The sequence below is a fragment of the Coregonus lavaretus genome (assembly GCF_964263955.1).
Source record: "Coregonus lavaretus genome assembly, chromosome: 8".
Taxonomy (NCBI): Eukaryota; Metazoa; Chordata; class Actinopteri; order Salmoniformes; family Salmonidae; genus Coregonus; species Coregonus lavaretus.
Window position 1 is genome coordinate 41,398,549 of NC_139995.1, and position 19,150 is coordinate 41,417,698.

Below are 19,150 nucleotides of genomic sequence, written 5' to 3' on the forward strand. Positions count from 1 at the left end.
ATTTCTCACAAAAACAAGCGTATCTCTGAATTGTTAACGGAGCACTGAGTGTACCGCAAGCTTTTTATTTGCAAAGCTTTTTACATTTAATTCAGCTCGTGTCATGCTAATTTAGCTTTTTGCGACCCGTGGAAAAAACTTTGCAGATGACCACCACAACATGTAAAATCCCCAAAAGTCGTTGTGAGAAAGCAGCACCACTCTGTCAACAGAGCTCGGTGCTTATTATCGGATGTATTAGGTTATGAAATCCGACTTTTTGGATATAATGTTAATGATATGTTAGAGAAAGACCCTACTGAACAATTCAGAACATGAAGAATCATATTTGTCTTGGTAAAATCTATTTTATAACATACAGTGCCTTGCAAAAGTATTCATCCCCCTTGGAGTTTTTCCAATTTTGTTGCATTACAACCTGTAATTTAAATTGATTTTTATTTGGATTTCATGTAATGGACATACACAAAATAGTCCAAATTGGTGAAGTGAAATGAAAAAAATTACTTGTTTCAAAAAATTCTAAATTCCCCTTTGCTGTGAAGCCCCTAAATAAGATCTGGTGCAACCAATTACCTTCAGAAGTCACAAAAATAGTTGAATAAAGTCCACCTGTGTGCAATCTAAGTGTCACATGATCTGTCACATGATCTCAGTATATATACACCTGTTCTCAAAGGCACCAGAGTCTGCAACACCACTAAGCAAGGGGCACCATGAAGACCAAGGAGCTATCCAAACAGGTCAGGGACAGAGTTGTGGGGAAGCACAGATCAGGGTTGGGTTATAAAAAAATATCCGAAACTTTGAACATCCCATGGAGCACCATTAAATCCATTATAAAAAAATTGAAAGAATATGGCACTACAACAAACCTGCCAAGAGAGGGCCGCCCACCAAAACTCACGGACCAGGCAAGGAGGGCATTAATCAGAGAGGCAACAAAGAGACCAAAGATAACCCTGAAGGAGCTGCAAAGCTCCACAGCAGAGATTGGAGTATCTGTCCTTAGGACCACTTTAAGCCATACACTCCACAGAGCTGGCCTTTACGGAAGAGAGGCCAGAAAAAAGCCATTGCTTAAAAAAAATAAATAAGCAAACACGTTTGGTGTTCGCCAAAAGGCATGTGGGAGACTCCCCAAACATATGGAAGACGGTACTCTGGTCAGATGAGACTAACATTGAGCTTTTTGGACGTCAAGGAAAACGCTATGTCTGGCGCAAACCCAAACACCTCTCATCACCCCGAGAACACCATCCCCACAGTGAAGCATGGTGGTGGCAGCATCATGCTGTGGGGCTGTTTTGCATCGGCAGGGACTGGGAAACTGGTCAGAATTGAAGGAATGATGGATGGCGCTAAATACAGGGAAATTCTTGAGGGAAACCTGTTTCAGTCTTCCAGAGATTTGAGACTGGGACGGAGGTTCACCTTCCAGCAGGTCAATGACCCTAAGCATACTGCTAAAGCAACACTCAAGTGGTTTAAGGGGAAACATTTAAATGTCTTGAAATGGCCTAGTCAAAGCCCAGACCTCAATCCAATTGAGAGTCTGTGGTATGACTTAAAGATTGCTGTACACCAGCGGAACCCATCCAACTTGAAGGAGCTGGAGCAGATTTGCCTTGAAGAATGGGCAAAAATCCCAGTGGCTAGATGTGCCAAGCTTATAGAGACATACCCCAAGAGACTTGCAGCTGTAATTGCTGCAAAAGACGGCTCTACAAAGTATTGACTTTGGGGGGGGGGGGGGGGGGGGTGAATAGTTATGCATGCTCAAGTTTGTAGTTTTTTTGTAGTTTTTCTTGTTTGTTTCACAATAAAAAATATGTTGCATCTTCAAAGTTGTAGGCATGTTGTATAAATCAAATGATACTAACCCCCCCAAAATCCATTTTAATTCCAGGTTGTAAGGCAACAAAATAGGAAAAATGTCAAGGGGGGTGAATACTTTCGCAAGCCACTGTAAGGAAGTGAAATTTAATCACCAAAGCGCGTTTTCACCCACTCTGGGCAGAGTGGGTGGACACCCTAAATAATGGTCTCTACTTCTACAGTACTAGGTATAGTCCAGTGGAGGGTGTGTGTGTGTGTTTGTGTCTAGGGCAGGGCTCTCTAACCCTGTTCCTGGAGAGCTACTCTAATCTAGTGCACCTGATTAAAAAAATTAGCTGGTTGATAAGCTGAATCAGGTTAGTTACAACTGGGGTTGGAGCGAAAACCTACAGGAGGGTAGCTCTCCAGGAACAGGGTTGGAGAGTCCTGGTCTAGGGCCTACTGTAGTGTACCTGTGATGTTGGTCCCCCTGTCCTCCTCAGAGTCATCATCTCCCAGCAGCCTCCTGTCCGGGTCCTGGCGGACCTCTGGTACGTAGAAATCACCCTGACGAGCCAGAGGACTCATGTAGTGGATCAGATCATCTCTGTAGATCTCCAGGAATGGGTGGGCACACAACTTCCTCTCCTGGGAGGAGAGAGGGAGGGGGGAGAGAGAGGGAGGTGGGAGGCAACAAACAGAAGGTGAGAAACAAGGGAGATTACATTACGGAGGATTATACAAGTCATGGGGAATGGAGGACTAGGTCCACGCACACATGCACACACACACACACACACACACACGCTAACACACACAAACACACACACACACACTTCCTGTTGAAGGAGGATCTAACGGGGCTGAGGCCCGTCTTGTCCTATCAGTAAGATGGCGACAGTGTGGTGCATCTCTCTAGGGCAACCGAAACACAGAAAACAAACATACTGAGATACAATAGTTGCTCCTAATATTAATGCATTTCTAAGAAAATGTCATGACAACTTTAATAAGAATTGGACAATGACAGTGTATACATGTACAGTATGTATTCTGTGTAGACATACAGTGGGGTCCGACCATGTTATCTGATGGCGCCGGAGAAGATGACTGCCGTTTTACAGCCCTCTAACCAATTGTACTATTATGTGTGTTTTTTCGCGTTATTTGTAATTTATTCTGTACATAATGTTTCTGCCATCGTCTCTTATAACCAAAAAGAGCTTCTGCATATCAGGACAGCGATTACTCACCTCGTATTGGACGAAGATTTTTTCTTCAACGAGGCGGCCGCAAAGGATATACTACAGACACCCGACAAGGCCCAAATCCCCATCATTCGCAGGAGAAAGAGACAGAGATATCGTGGACGTAGGTCGGGGTGCCTCGTAAGGATCCGACGGCGAGCGAGTAAACTGCCTCTTCCATCAATTCTATTAGCCAATCTTCAATCATTGGAAAATAAATTAGATGACCTACGATTACGCTTATCCTACCAACGGGACATTCAAATCTGTAATATTTTTTTGTTTACATTTTAGTCATTTAGCAGACGCTCTTATCCAGAGCGACTTACAATTAGTGAGTGCATACATTTTTCATACTGGCCCCCCGTGGGAATCGAACCCACAACCCTTGCGTTGCAAGCGCAATGCTCTACCAACTGAGCTACAGGAGGGCCAATATAATATCTTATGTTTCACCGAGTCGTGGCTGAACGACGACATGGACAACATACAGCTAGCGGGCTATACGCTACATCGGCAGGATAGAATGGCTGACGGTAAGACAAGGGGTGGCGGTCTGTGTATATTTGTAAACAACAGCTGGTGCACAAAATCAAATACTATGAAAGTCTCAAGGTTTTGCTCGCCTGAGGTAGAGTACCTTATGATAAGCTGTAGACCACACTATTTACCAAGAGAGTTTTCATCTATATTTTTCATAGCAGTCTATTTACCACCACAAACCAATGCTGGCATTAATATTGCACTCAATGAGCTGTATAAGGCCATAACTAAACAGGACAATGCACATCCAGAGGCAGCGTTCCTAGTGGCCGGGGACTTTAATGCAGGGAAACTTAAATCCGTCCTACCTCATTTCTACCAGCATGTTAAATGTGCAACCAGAGGAAAATAAACTCTAGACCACCTTTATTCCACACACAGAGACGCATACACAAAACTCTCCCTCGCCCACCATTTGGCAAATCTGACCATAACTCTATCCTCCTGATTCCTGCTTATAAGCAAAAACTGAAGAAGGAAGCACCAGTGACTCGGTTAATAAAAAGGGGTCAGATGACGCAGATGCTAAGCTACAGGACTGTTTTGCTAGCACAGACTGGAACATGTTCAGGGATTCTTCAGATAGGATTGAGGAGTACACCAAATCAGTCACTGGCTTCATCAATAAGTGCATCATTGACGTCGTCCCCACAGTGACCGTACGTACAGTGGGGAGAACAAGTATTTGATACACTGCCGATTTTGCAGGTTTGCCTACTTACAAAGCATGTAGAGGTCTGTAATTTTTATCATAGGTACACTTCAACAGTGAGAGACGGAATCTAAAACAAAAATCCAGAAAATTACATTGTATGATTTTTAAGTAATTAATTTGCATTTTATTGCATGACATAAGTATTTGATCACCTACCAACCAGTAAGAATTCCGGCTCTCACAGACCTGTTAGTTTTTCTTTAAGAAGCCCTCCTGTTCTCCACTCATTACCTGTATTAACTGCACCTGTTTGAACTCGTTACCTGTATAAAAGACACCTGTCGACACACTCAATCAAACAGACTCCAACCTCTCCACAATGGCCAAGACCAGAGAGCTGTGTAAGGACATCAGGGATAAACTTATAATATAATATGCCATTTAGCAGACGCTTTTATCCAAAGCGACTTACAGTCATGCGTGCATACATTTTTTTTTTTTTGTGTATGGGTGGTCCCGGGGATCGAACCCACTACCTTGGCGTTACAAGCGCCGTGCTCTACCAGCTGAGCTACAGAGGACCACTTGTAGACCTGCACAAGGCTGGGATGGGCTACAGGACAATAGGCAAGCAGCTTGGTGAGAAGGCAACAACTGTTGGCGCAATTATAAAAAAATTGAAGAAGTTCAAGATGACGGTCAATCACCCTCGGTCTGGGGCTCCATGCAAGATCTCACCTCGTGGGGCATCAATGATCATGAGGAAGGTGAGGGATCAGCCCAGAACTACACTGCAGGACCTGGTCAATGACCTGAAGAGAGCTGGGACCACAGTCTCAAAGAAAACCATTAGTAACACACTACGCCGTCATGGATTAAAATCCTGCAGCGCACGCAAGGTCCCCCTGCTCAAGCCAGCGCATGTCCAGGCCCGTCTGAAGTTTGCCAATGACCATCTGGATGATCCAGAGGAGGAATGGGAGAAGGTCATGTGGCCTGATGAGACAAAAATAGAGCTTTTTGGTCTAAACTCCACTCACCGTGTTTGGAGGAAGAAGAAGGATGAGTACAACCCCAAGAACACCATCCCAACTGTGAAGCATGGAGGTGGAAACATCATTCTTTGGGGATGCTTTTCTGCAAAGGGGACAGGACGACTGCACCGTATTGAGGGGAAGATGGATGGGGCCATGTATCGCGAGATCTTGGCCAACAACCTCCTTCCCTCAGTAAGAGCATTGAAGATGGGTCGTGGCTGGGTCTTCCAGCATGACAACAACCCAAAACACACAGCCAGGGCAACTAAGGAGTGGCTCCGTAAGAAGCATCTCAAGGTCCTGGAGTGGCCTAGCCAGTCTCCAGACCTGAACCCAATAGAACATCTTTGGAGGGAGCTGAAAGTCCGTATTGCCCAGCGACAGCCCCGAAACCTGAAGGATCTGGAGAAGGTCTGTATGGAGGAGTGGGCCAAAATCCCTGCTGCAGTGTGTGCAAACCTGGTCAAGACCTACAGGAAACGTATGATCTCTGTAATTGCAAACAAAGGTTTATGTACCAAATATGAAGTTCTGCTTTTCTGATTAATCAAATACTTATGTCATGCAATAAAATGCAAATGAATTACCTAAAAATCATACAATGTGATTTTCTGGATTTTTAATTTTTAGATTCCGTCTCTCACAGTTGAAGTGTACCTATGATAAAAATTATAGACCTCTACATGCTTTGTAAGTAGGAAAACCTGCAAAATCGGCAGTGTATCAAATACTTGTTCTCCCCACTGTACATACCCCAAACAGAAGCCATGGATTACAGGCAACATCCGCATTGAGCTAAAGGGTAGAGCTGCCGCTTTCAAGGAGCGGGACTCTAACCCGGACGCTTATAAGAAATCCCGCTATGCCCTCCGACGAACCATCAAACAGGCAAAGAGTCAATACAGGACTAAGATTGAATCGTACTACACCGGCTCTGACGCTTGTCGGATGTGGCAGGGCTTGAAAACTATTACAGACTACAAAGGGAAGCATAGCCACGAACAGCCCAGTGACACAAGCCTACCAGACAAGCTAAACCACTTCTATGCTCGCTTCGAGGCAAGAAACACTGAAGCATGCATGAGAGCACCAGCTGTTCCGGATGACTATGTGATCACGCTCTCCGTAACCGATGTGAGTAAGACTTTTAAGCCGGTCAACATTCACAAGGCCGCAGGGCCAGACGGATTACCAGGACATGTACTCCGAGCATGTGCTGACCAACTGGCAAGTGTCTTCACCGACATTTTCAACATGTCCCTGACTGAGTCTGTAATACCAACATGTTTCAAGCAGACCACCATAGTCCCCGTGCCCATAGGACACTAAGATAACCTGCCTAAATGACTACCGACCCATAGCACTGACGTCTGTAGCCATGAAGTGCTTTGAAAGGCTGGTCATGGCTCACATCAACACCATTATCCCAGAAACCCTTGACACACTCCAATTTGCATACCGCCCCAACAGATCCACAGATGATGCAATCTCTATTGCACTCCACACTGCCCTTTCCCACCTGGACAAGAGGAACACCTATGTGAGAATGCTATTCATTGACTACAGCTCAGCGTTCAACACCATAGTGCCCTCAAAGCTCATCACTAAGTTAAGGATCCTGGGACTAAACACCTCCCTCTGCAACTGGATCCTGGACTTCCTGACGGGCCGCCCCCAGGTGGTAAGGGTAGGTAACAACACATCTGCCACGCTGATCCTCAACACGGGGGCCCCTCAGGGGTGCGTGCTCAGTCCCCTCCTGTACTCCCTGTTCACCCATGACTGCATGGCCAGGCATGACTCCAACACCATCATTAAGTTTGCCGACGACACAACAGTGGTAGGCCTGATCACCGACAACGATGAGACAGCCTATAGGGAGGAGGTCAGAGACCTGGCCGTGTGGTGCCAGGATAACAACCTCTCCCTCAACATGACCAAAACAAAGGAGATGATTGTGGACTACAGGAAAAAAAAGAGGACTGAGCACGCCCCCATTCTCATCGACGGGGCTGTAGTGGAACAGGTTGAGAGCTTCAAGTTCCTTGGTGTCCACATCACCAACAAACTATCATGGTCCAAACACACCAAGACAGTCGTGAAGAGGGCACGACAAAGCTTATTCCCCCTCAGGAGACTGAAGGGATTTGGCATGGGTCATCAGATCCTCAAAAAGTTATACAGCTGCACCATCAAGAGCATCCTGACTGGTTGCATCACCGCCTGGTATGGCAACTGCTCAGCCTCCGACCGCAAGGCACTACAGAGGGTAGTGCGTACAGCCCAGTACATCACTGGGGCCAAGCTTCCTGCCATCCAGGACCTCTATACCAGGCGGTGTCAGAGGAAGGCCCTCAAAATTGTCAAAGACTCCAGCCACCCTAGTCATAGACTGTTCTCTCTGCTACCACACGGCAAGCGGTACCGGAGTGCCAAGTCTAGGTCCAAAAGTATTCTCAACAGCTTCTACCCCCAAGCCATAAGACTCCTGAACAGCTAATCATGGCTACCCGGATTATTTGCACCCCCACCCCATCTTTTTACGCTGCTGCTACTCTGTTAATTATTTAGGCATAGTCACTTTAACTCTACCCACATGTACATATTACCTCAACTACCTCAACTAGCCGGTGCCCCCGCACATTGACTCTGCACTGGTACCCCCCTGTATATAGCCTCCCTACTGTTATTTTATTTTACTTCTGCTCTTTTTTTCTCAACACTTTTTTTTTGTTGTTGTTGTTTTATTTTACTTTTTTATTAAGAAATAAATGCATTGTTGGTTAAGGGCTGTAAGTAAGCATTTCATGGTAATGTCTACACCTGTTGTATTCGGCGCATGTGGCAAATAAAATTAGATTAGATTTGATTTGAATGATTGACACCCTTAATAAAGATTAGCAATAATGACTGTATAAAATAAATAATACAAATACTAAGCTATATTGTATGCAAAAAATAATTGGTAAATGATATTATGTTATGCTAATACAATCGTTAAGAGAAAATTATTGCCACCCCTTATAAATAAAGTAGTCAAAGATTTAGTCCTACCTGACATGAGTTGGAGGCTGAAGGACACATGACCTCTATAGTAACTGCTATGTTGTGTTACTTTAATACATTTTTATAATAATGCCAGTGTACATAAAACAGTTAATAATTAAAAGACAAGCCTTTGAAGGTCTAGTCACATGCAGTTAGCCTAATAAAAATGGATGATGCCTGAGGTGTGTGTCTGTACTATATGAAAGTGCATACGTACAGTGGCTTGTGAAAGTATTCACCCCCCTTGGCATTTTTCCTATTTTGTTGCCTTACAACCTGGAATTAAAATGGATTTTTGGGGGGTTTGTATCATTTGATTTACACAACATGCCTACCACTTTGAAGATGCAAAACAGAAAACTTGAGCTTGCATAACTATTCACCCCCCCCAAAGTCAATACTTTGTAGAGCCACCTTTTGCAGCAATTACAGCTGCAAGTCTCTTGGGGTGTGTCTCTATAAGCTTGGCACATCTAGCCACTGTGATTTTTGCCCATTCTTCAAGGCAAAACTGCTCCAGCTCCTTCAAGTTGGATGGGTTCCGCTGGTGTACAGCAATCTTTAAGTCATACCACAGACTCTCAATTGGATTGAGGTCTGGGCTTTGACTAGGCCATTTCAAGACATTTAAATGTTTCCCCTTAAACCACTCGAGTGTTGCTTTAGCAGTATGCTTAGGGTCATTGACCTGCTGGAAGGTGAACCTCCGTCCCAGTCTCAAATCTCTGGAAGACTGAAACAGGTTTCCCTCAAGAATTTCCCTGTATTTAGCGCCATCCATCATTCCTTCAATTCTGACCAGTTTCCCAGTCCCTGCCGATGCAAAACAGCCCCACAGCATGATGCTGCCATCACCATGCTTCACTGTGGGGATGGTGTTCTCGGGGTGATGAGAGGTGTTGGGTTTGCGCCAGACATAGCGTTTTCCTTGACGTCCAAAAAGCTCAATTTTAGTCTCATCTGACCAGAGTACCTTCTTCCATATGTTTGGGGAACACCAAACGTGTTTGCTTATTTTTTTCTTTAAGCAATGGCTTTTTTCTGGCCACTCTTCCGTAAAGCCCAGCTCTGTGGAGTGTATGGCTTAAAGTGATCCTAAGGACAGATACCCCAATCTCCGCTGTGGAGCTTTGCAGCTCCTTCAGGGTTATCTTTGTAATCTCTTTGTTGCCTCTCTGATTAATGCCCTCCTTGCCTGTTCCGTGAGTTTTGGTGGGCGGCCGTCTCTTCGCAGGTTTGTTGTGGTGCCATATTCTTTCCATTTTTTAATAATGGATTTAATGGTGCTCCGTGGGATGTTCAAAGTTTCTGATATTTTTTTATAACCCAACCCTGATCTGTACTTCTCCACAACTTTGTTCCTGACTTGTTTGGAGAGCTCCTTGGTCTTCATGGTGCCGCATGCTTGGTGGTGCCCCTTGCTTAGTGCTGTTGCAGAGTCTGGGGCCTTTCAGAACAGGTGTATATATACTGAAATCATGTGACACTTAGTTTGCACACAGGTGGACTTTATTTAGCTAATTATGTGACTTGTCAAGGTAATTGGTTGCACCAGATCTTATTTAGGGGCTTCATAGCAAAGGGGGTGAGTACATATGCACACACCACTTTTGCGTTATTTATTTAGTATAATTTTTAATAAGTTATTTTTTTAATTTCAATTCACCAATTTGGACTATTTTGTGTATGTCCATTACATGAAATCCAAATAAAAATCAATTTAAATCAATTTAAATTACAGGTTGTAATGCAACAAAATAGGAGAAACGCCAAGGGGGATTAATTATTTTGCTGGCAGGGCAGAAATTTGACAAACTGACTTGTTGGAAAGCTGAGCTCTTCATTACGGGCCATTCTACAATGTTTGTCTATGGATTTTGGAGCACTTAAATGCTCCATACATACAAAAAAATTGTCATATAAACCATATTGATAATTATAAATGATGACAATGGATTAAGAACTATTGCTCTGACAGCTACAGTATCCTATTAGATTTTTTAGGCTTGCATATCTGTTGTTATATTTACTTTTTTACTAACTAAACTGTAAAGGTCTGAAAATGGTTACTTATTTTATGTTTTACTTTATTTATTTTTTAATGATTAAGAGACTCCATGTGTAAGGCTGACACTCGCCGTTATGCTGCAACCATGTTATGATAGTGCAGGGCGGGGGGAACTGGGGAGAAGGGGCTGGGGGGAGGGTGGGGATGGTTTACAGGGAGGGTTTTCTGGGTGGGGAACGACCAATGGGTTTCCCTGTGGGTCCTGCTTTTTGTTACGTATCCATGGGCTTATCAACACTAAAGATAACAATTATATCATGTAATATAACATTGATTTCTGAAAAACAATGGCAACACTAGCTGTTCTCTCCTAGAATTTAAAAGGTTTTAATTGTCCTCTCAAACATTCCAGCTGTCTTGATATCTTAGCAAGAAACCATATTGATATAGCAATGCTCCAAGAAACACACCTGCGCCATAAGGACTCACATAGAATGCAGAACCATTTGTACAAAGTGGCTGCTTTTTCATCAGCCCCAAACAAAACTAAAGGTGTAATCATAATGATACATAAGAAACTCAAAATCACCATCTTGGGTAAAGGCGAAGACAAAGGAGGCAGAAATAATTTCCTTAAATGTATCCATAATGTGAAGAGAATTGCCTATATTAATGTGTATGCTCCAAATTCATGTGATCCTAAGTTTTTTGATTCTCTGAAAAACATATTGTTATAATTAACTGAATTCCATCTGGTTATTGGGACAGACATTAATGCTATTTTGGACATGCGGGACAAATATAATAAGATCAAATACAATCCACACGCATAAAACATTCTCCTGAATTGATTTTATACATTTTAATTTGAGATTTTAGTCATTTAGCAGACGCTCTTATCCAGAGCGACTTACAGTTAGTGAGTGCATACGTTTTTCATAATGGCCCCCCGTGGGTAATCGAACCCACAACCCTGGGGTTGCAAGCTACAGGAGGCCTATATCATATAGAACTCCATTTTTAAATATTACGAAAATCGAAATATGAGCTTGTCCAATCACCACACCTTCTACTGCCAACTACACATTTCAGAATCTCCTAAAAGAGCCAAAAGATGGCGTTTCAACGTTTCATTACTACAAAATCCTACATTCTGTGATCAAGATGGCCTTTTTCCCTTTATTCAGATCACAACCTCTCACTTTCAGTTATTTGAAAAGGAAACCATCTCCCAAATATCACTATTTCTAAAACAAGCCATTGAAAGTTGGTTGAAATTTCAATGTAATCCTCCAGAAACGACAGAACAAACAATGCAACAAATATTGTGGTTAAACTGAAATATACTAATTGATAAAAAAACATAATTTTTTGAAAAAAGGTTTAAAAAAGGTATAATCTTCGTAAATTACAGTGGGGGAAAAAATATTTAGTCAGCCACCAATTGTGCAAGTTCTCCCACTTAAAAAGATGAGAGAGGCCTGTAATTTTCATCATAGGTACACGTTAACTATGACAGACAAATTGAGAAAAAAAAAATCCTGAAAATCACATTGTAGGATTTTTAATGAATTTATTTGCAAATTATGGTGGAAAATACAAACAAGCAAGATTTCTGGCTCTCACAGACCTGTAACTTCTTCTTTAAGAGGCTCCTCTGTCCTCCACTCGTTACCTGTATTAATGGCACCTGTTTGAACTTGTTATCAGTATAAAAGACACCTGTCCACAACCTCAAACAGTCACACTCCAAACTTCACTATGGCCAAGACCAAAGAGCTGTCAAAGGACACCAGAAACAAAATTGTAGACCTGCACGAGGCTGGGAAGACTGAATCTGCAATAGGTAAGCAGCTTGGTTTGAAGAAATCAACTGTGGGAGCAATTATTAGGAAATGGAAGACATACAAGACCACTGATAATCTCCCTCGATCTGGGGCTCCAAGCAAGATCTCACCCCGTGGGGTCAAAATGATCACAAGACCGGTGAGCAAAAATCCCAGAACCACACGGGGGGACCTAGTGAATGACCTGCAGAGAGCTGGGACCAAAGTAACAAAGCCTACCATCAGTAACACACTACGCCGCCAGGGACTCAAATCCTGCAGTGCGAGACGTGTCCCCCTGCTTAAGCCAGTACATGTCCAGGCCCGTCTGAAGTTTGCTAGAGTGCATTTGGATGATCCAGAAGAGGATTGGGAGAATGTCATATGGTCAGATGAAACCAAAATATAACTTTTTGGTAAAAACTCAACTCGTCGTGTTTGGAGGACAAAGAATGCTGAGTTGCATCCAAAGAACACCATAACTACTGTGAAGCATGGGGGTGGAAACATCATGCTTTGGGGCTGTTTTTCTGCAAAGGGACCAGGACGACTGATCCGTGTAAAGGAAAGAATGAATGGGGCCATGTATCGTGAGATTTTGAGTGAAAACCTCCTTCCATCAGCAAGGGCATTGAAGATGAAACGTGGCTGGGTCTTTCAGCATGACAATGATCCCAAACACACCGCCCGGGCAACAAAGGAGTGGCTTCGTAAGAAGCATTTCAAGGTCCTGGAGTGGCCTAGCCAGTCTCCAGATCTCAACCCCATAGAAAATCTTTGGAGGGAGTTGAAAGTCCGTGTTGCCCAGCGACAGCCCCAAAACATCACAGCTCTAGAGGAGATCTGCATGGAGGAATGGGCCAAAATACCAGCAACAGTGTGTGAAAACCTTGTGAAGACTTACAGAAAACGTTTGACCTGTGTCATTGCCAACAAAGGGTATATAACAAAGTATTGAGAAACTTTTGTTATTGACCAAATACTTATTTTCCACCATAATTTGCAAATAAATTATTTAAAAATCCTAATCTCATTTTGTCTGTCATAGTTGACGTGTACCTATGATGGAAATTACAGGCCTCTCTCATCTTTTTAAGTGGGAGAACTTGCACAATTGGTGGCTGACTAAATACTTTTCCCCACTGTATAAACAATAGGCTAAATGTAGGCCCATTTTCTTGGGGCCAATGAGGAGATTCGGGATCTTTCCCCCATGGCATCTTTCCCCCACCCGTTTTCAAATAAAATAAAATAAACTTTTATTGGTCGCTTACACAGATTTGCAGATGTTATCGCAGATGCAGCGAAATGCTTGTGTTTCTAGCTCAAACAGTGCAGTAATACCTAGCAATAAAACAATAAAATATTGTTATTTCGACCAATTGACATTAGATTTTTAAACGTGTATTTTTCCCTATATAAACACGCTATGTGTTTTAATAAAATCAACTAAATGTAGGCTAATGAGCTTGTCTGATGCTTTAAGCACACTGTAATTAAATAATTAAGACACACAAATGACTCGAGTGAGCCAGAGATCAATATAGCCTATCCAGAATAAATAAACCTGTTCACGACCCTCCTCCTCCAGCTGGTGCTGGCCTTCGCAGATTCTGCGGTTATGCACCTGAAGTTGCCGGTAATAGGCTACACCAGGGGTCGGCAACCTTTTCCATTTGGAGTGCCAAGTTATCTTACCATTTCTACCAATCTGCGTGCCAGTTATGATTTTCGTGTGCACATTTTCATGGAACAGTTTCATTTCATTTAAAATAAAGTCTTCGTATCACAAAATCATGTTTATGTGGTTAATAAACATTTTAAAAGTAACTTCTATTGCCAATGCCAATTATGTAAAAGTTGCCTTCATAAAGCCAACAAGTAAAAACATTGCAGCCTGCAGGTAGAAAATATCCTGATAAAAATAAATATCCTATTAATCACATTGGCTACGCATGGCCTGTCTGCAAGGAACTTGAAACATTGTATCAACTATCAACTTGGTCCAGCCTGAAGCTCTTGCTAGCAAACTTGCAACATTGTGTAAAATATTCTGGGCCCTTAGTTTATGGCACCAGTGAGCTCCAGACAGACACAGCTGTAGACTATTTGCGCAAGGGATAAGAAGTAATCAGGTAGGCCTATTTTATGACGTTTCCACCGGATCAGAAGATGACATGCTTTTCCCCTTTCACGCCAAGTGGTTATCGAAAGTAAAGCTGAAAATATATTTCAAATAGGCTACGTTGACAAACTATTGTCATTCTCAATGGATGTAAAAACAGACTTACTTTCTGTTTGAGGTGAAGAAAAAAATACTTTGAGAAGCTCCACAGTGGTGGTGAGTTAAGACAATCAGAAATACTATCAGATCCCCAAATTGACATATTTATAGGCCTACATTTGCGCGCAGGCCAGGTAGCCTAGGCCTACTTCAATGCATAATCAGGTGCGCGTCCTTACTCAACATTGACAGGAGCACTACAAACAAAAGACAACGAATAAATTGACAACTCCTAAATGGAGTGAAATAAACCAAAACGTGTTCCTCACAAGTGTAGCCTAGGTTGTGCAGTTCGCAAACAACGTGTCCATTCTGACAATGAGAATGGTAAAAGACTGTAATAATAATATATTAAATGCATTAACAGAAATTACCGTAACCAAACAAACACTGTAGATTAGAAATTATGGTAATTAACGGTACATGTACTACATGTACTACTGGTGATACTGGTGTGCCATCCCCATGGATTCCACAATGGATTAGTCCACTGAGACAGGCGTGAATCAGACGGATGTCTCGTGTGCCATGAAAATATATATGTATTTGCGACTGCTCAACAAAAACAAATATTGGTCGATCAACAGCCTATCGACCAGACAATCAACCAATCGACTAAATGGGGTCAGCCCTAATACACACATAATCCCAAAAAATAAGAACATAAATTATATAGGATGAACCATCACTAGAATACAGTATTTACTGTACTTATACAATGGGTGAAACTGTAAACATTATTAAAATGACCAGTGTTCACTGCGGCCCCGTCGATGTGGGTGGGGGCCTGCTCTCTCTGCTGTCTTCTGTAGTCCACGATCAGCTCCTTCGTTTTAGTGACGTTGAAGGAGAGGTTATTTTCCTGGCACTCCGCCTGGGCTCTCACCTCCTTCCTGTAGGCTGTCTCATCGTTGTTGGTAATCAGGCCTACCACTGTTGTGTCGTCAGCAAACTTGATGTTTGAGTTGGAGACATACGTGGCCATGCAGTCATGGTGAACAGGGAGGGGGCTGAGCACGCACCCCTGTGGGGCCCCTGTGTTGAGGATCAGTGTGGCAGAGGTGTTGCTGCCTACCTTTACTACTTGGGGTCGGCCCATCAGGAAGTCCAGGAGCCAGTTGCATAGGGAGGGGTTCAGACCCAGGCCCCTGAGCTTAGTGATGAGCTTGGAGGGCACTATGGTGTTGAAGGCTGAGCTGTAGTCAATGTACAGCATTCTTACATAGGTATTTCTGTTGTCCAGGTGGGATAGGGCAGTGTGCAGTGCAATGATGCGGTGCAGTGATGTGATTGCGTCATCTGTGGATCGGATGCGGCGATATGTGAATTATAATGGGTCTAGGGTGTTGGGTATGGTCCTTAACTAGCCTCTCAAAGCACTTCATGATGACAGAAGTGAGTGCTACGGGGCGATCGTCATTTAGTTCAGTTACCTTTGTTTTCTCGGGTACAGGAACAATGGTGGACATCTTGAAGCAAGTGGGGACAACAGACTGGGATATGAAGATATTTCTTCTCACCCATCTACACACAGTACCCCATTATGACAAAGTGAAAACCTGTTTTTAGATTTTTGTGCAAATTTATTGAAAATGAAATGCAGATAACTAATTTACATAAGAATTCACACCCCTTTGCTATGACACTCCAAATTGAGCTCAGGTGCATCCAATTTCCTTTGATCATCCTTGAGAAGTCACTACAACTTGATTGGAGTCCACCTGTGGCCAATTCAATTATTTGGACATGATTTAGAAAGAAACACACCTATCTATATATGGTCCCACAGTTGACAGTGCATGTCAGAGTAGAAACTATACCATGAAGTCCAAGGAACTGTACGTAGATATCCGAGATAGAATTTTGATGAGGAATATACGTATCTAGGGAAGGTTATACAACAATTTCTAGAGTGTTGAAAGTTTCCAAGAGCACAGTGGTCTCCATCATTGAAAAAAATAATAATAATATGGAACTACCCAGACTCTGCCTAGAGCTAGCTGTCCGACCAAACTGAGCAACCGGGCAAGAAGGACCTTAGTCAGGGAGGTGACCAAGAACCCAATGACCACTCTCACAGAACTACAGAGTTCCTTGGCTGAGATAGGAGAACGTGCCAGAAGCACAACAGTCTCTACAGTACTTCACCAATCTGGGCTTTATGGGAGAGTGGCCAGACGGAAGCCACTCCTGAGAAAAAGGCACATGACAGCATGCTTGGAGTTTGCAAAAAGGCACGTGAAAGACTCTGAGATGACAAGGCAAAATATTATGTGGTCTGACGAGACAACAATTTTACTCTTTGGCCTGAATGCAAAGCGCTATGTCTGGAGAAAACCAGTCACAGCTCATCACCTGTCTAACACCATTCCTACCGTGAAACATGGTGGTGGCAGCATCATGCTAAGGGGGTGCTTTTCAGCGGAATGGACTGGGAGACTGGTAAGGATAGAGGGAACAATGAATGGAGCCAAATACAGGCAAATCCTTGATGAGAACCTGCTTCAGAGTGCAAACGACCTTAGACTGGGGCAAAGATTTACTTTCCAACAGGACAATGTCCCCAAGCATACATCTAAAGCAACGCTGGAATGGCTTCAGAACAGGAATGTGAAAGTTCTTGAGTGGCCCAGCCAAAGTCCAGACTTGAATCCCATTGAAAATCTGTGGAAAGACTTCAAGATTGCTTTTCACTGCCGTTCCCCATCTAATTTAACAGAGCTTGAGAAAATCTGCAAGGAAGAATGGGAGAAAATCCCCAAATCCAGATGTGCATAGCTGATACAGACATACCCAAGAAGACTGAAAGCTGTAATCGCCGCCAAAGGTGCTTCTACAAAGTATTGACTCAGGGGTGTGAAAACGTATGTAAATTAGATATTTCTGTATTTCGTTTTTTATAAATTTGCTAGCATTTCTAAAAAACACATTTTCACTTTGTCATTATGGGGTATTGTGTGTAGATGGGTGAGAAAACAATTACATTTAATCCATTTTGTGGAATGTGGAATAAGTCAAGGGGAATGAATACTTTCTGAAGGTACTTTATAACTACAAACACAGTTATGTTTTGGAGTTTTTACATATTTATTAACTTATTTCCAGATACTGTATCTTCGGAACTACACACAATGCACTATTTCTCAACGTCATATGGAGGATCTAGTCTGTGCTACCAAGTTCGTATGCTAGCTCAAGGTGGCTAACGTTAGCCACACCTCATGCTCTTCACAGACTTTGTGGCTGTGTTATCTAGTGGGAACGCATTAGCACTGCAGGCTCTAGTACCTTCTTTCTGTGGGCTCAAAACGAAAGAGAAAATCATACCTGCTTGCTCAAATTGTGTAATGGTGGTACTTCGTCTGTTCTCCTTTTTGTTTTGTCAACTTTTCGGCATGTTCTCTGTGAAGTAGGCTACGGGAGTTTTGCAACTGTTTTCACCTTGGCTTAATGCTAGCGCGCTAGCTGACTGACATCTGGATTTCTATCCATTTTAGATTTTTCTCACTATAGCTATTGGATTTTCCCTGACTCTTACCATCGGATGAATCTGTAAGTCTCTGCTCTTTTGATCTGCGGTTATTTTAGTTGTGTTGTGCTAGTTGTGTTCTAACTGGTTTCCAGTAGTTGGGCTCTAGAATGCTGACCATAGCCGTGCTAGTTGGCTAGGCTGGCTAGGCTAATAGCTAATGTTAGATGGCTAAATAGTTAATGTTAGCTGGCTGGCTAGCTTTATTTTATATTTAGCTGGCTGGCTATCTTGCTGGCTAAGATAACTGCATATAGCTAACATTCTTAGTTTTTTGGTTAGATGGCGTTATGTATTTCCAAAACTTTGGTTGACTTTAATGTAGCTTGTAAAATCCAATAGCTTTTCTCCGTGTATATCAATGATGTCGCTCTTGCTGCTGGTGACTCTCAGATCCACCTCTACGCAGACGACACCATTTTGTATACATCTGGCCCTTCATTGGACACTGTGTTAACAAACCTCCAAACGAGCTTCAATGCCATACAACAATCCTTCAGTAGCCTTCAACTGCTCTTAAACACTAGTAAAACTAAATGCATGCTTTTCAATCGAACGCTGCTAGCACCCGCCCACCCGACTAGAATCACCACTCTCGACGGGTCTGACCTAGAGTATGTGGACAACTACAAATACCTAGGTGTCTGGTTAGACTGTAAACTCAACTTCCAGACTCACATAAAGAATCTCCAATCCAAAGTTAAATCTAGGATCGGCTTCCTATTTCGCAACAAAGCCTCCTTCACTCATGCTGCCAAACATGCCCTCGTAAAACTGACTATCCTACCGATCCTTGACTTCGGCGATGTCATTTATAAAATAGCCTCCAACACTCTACTCAGCAAATTGGATGTAGTCTATCACAGTGCCATCCGTTTTGTCTCCAAAGCCCCATACACTACCCACCACTGTGACCTGTACGCTCTTGTTGGCTGGTCCTCACTACATGTTCGTCGTCAAACCCACTGGCTCCAGGCCATCTATAAATCACTGCTAGGCAAATCCCCGCCTTATCTTAGCTCATTGGTCACCATAGCAGCACCCACCCGTAGTCTGCGCTCCAGCAGGTATATCTCACTGGTCATTCCCAAAGCCAACACCTCCTTTGGCCGCCATTCCTTCCAGTTCTCTGCTGCCAATGACTGGAACGAATTG

General features: G+C 43.0%; 1 protein-coding gene across 1 annotated transcript in view; it reads right to left on the bottom strand.

Moving 5' to 3' along the window:
• LOC311134173 (testis-expressed protein 264-like) overlaps positions 1 to 19,150 on the bottom strand; it is a 114,450-nt gene that overhangs the window by 23,734 nt on the left and 71,566 nt on the right. Inside the window, exon 3 of the mRNA XM_084167784.1 lies at positions 2,292 to 2,466. Within this exon, the coding sequence (XP_084023910.1) occupies positions 2,292 to 2,466 (175 nt within the window). The remainder of the gene's footprint in view (positions 1 to 2,291; positions 2,467 to 19,150) is intronic.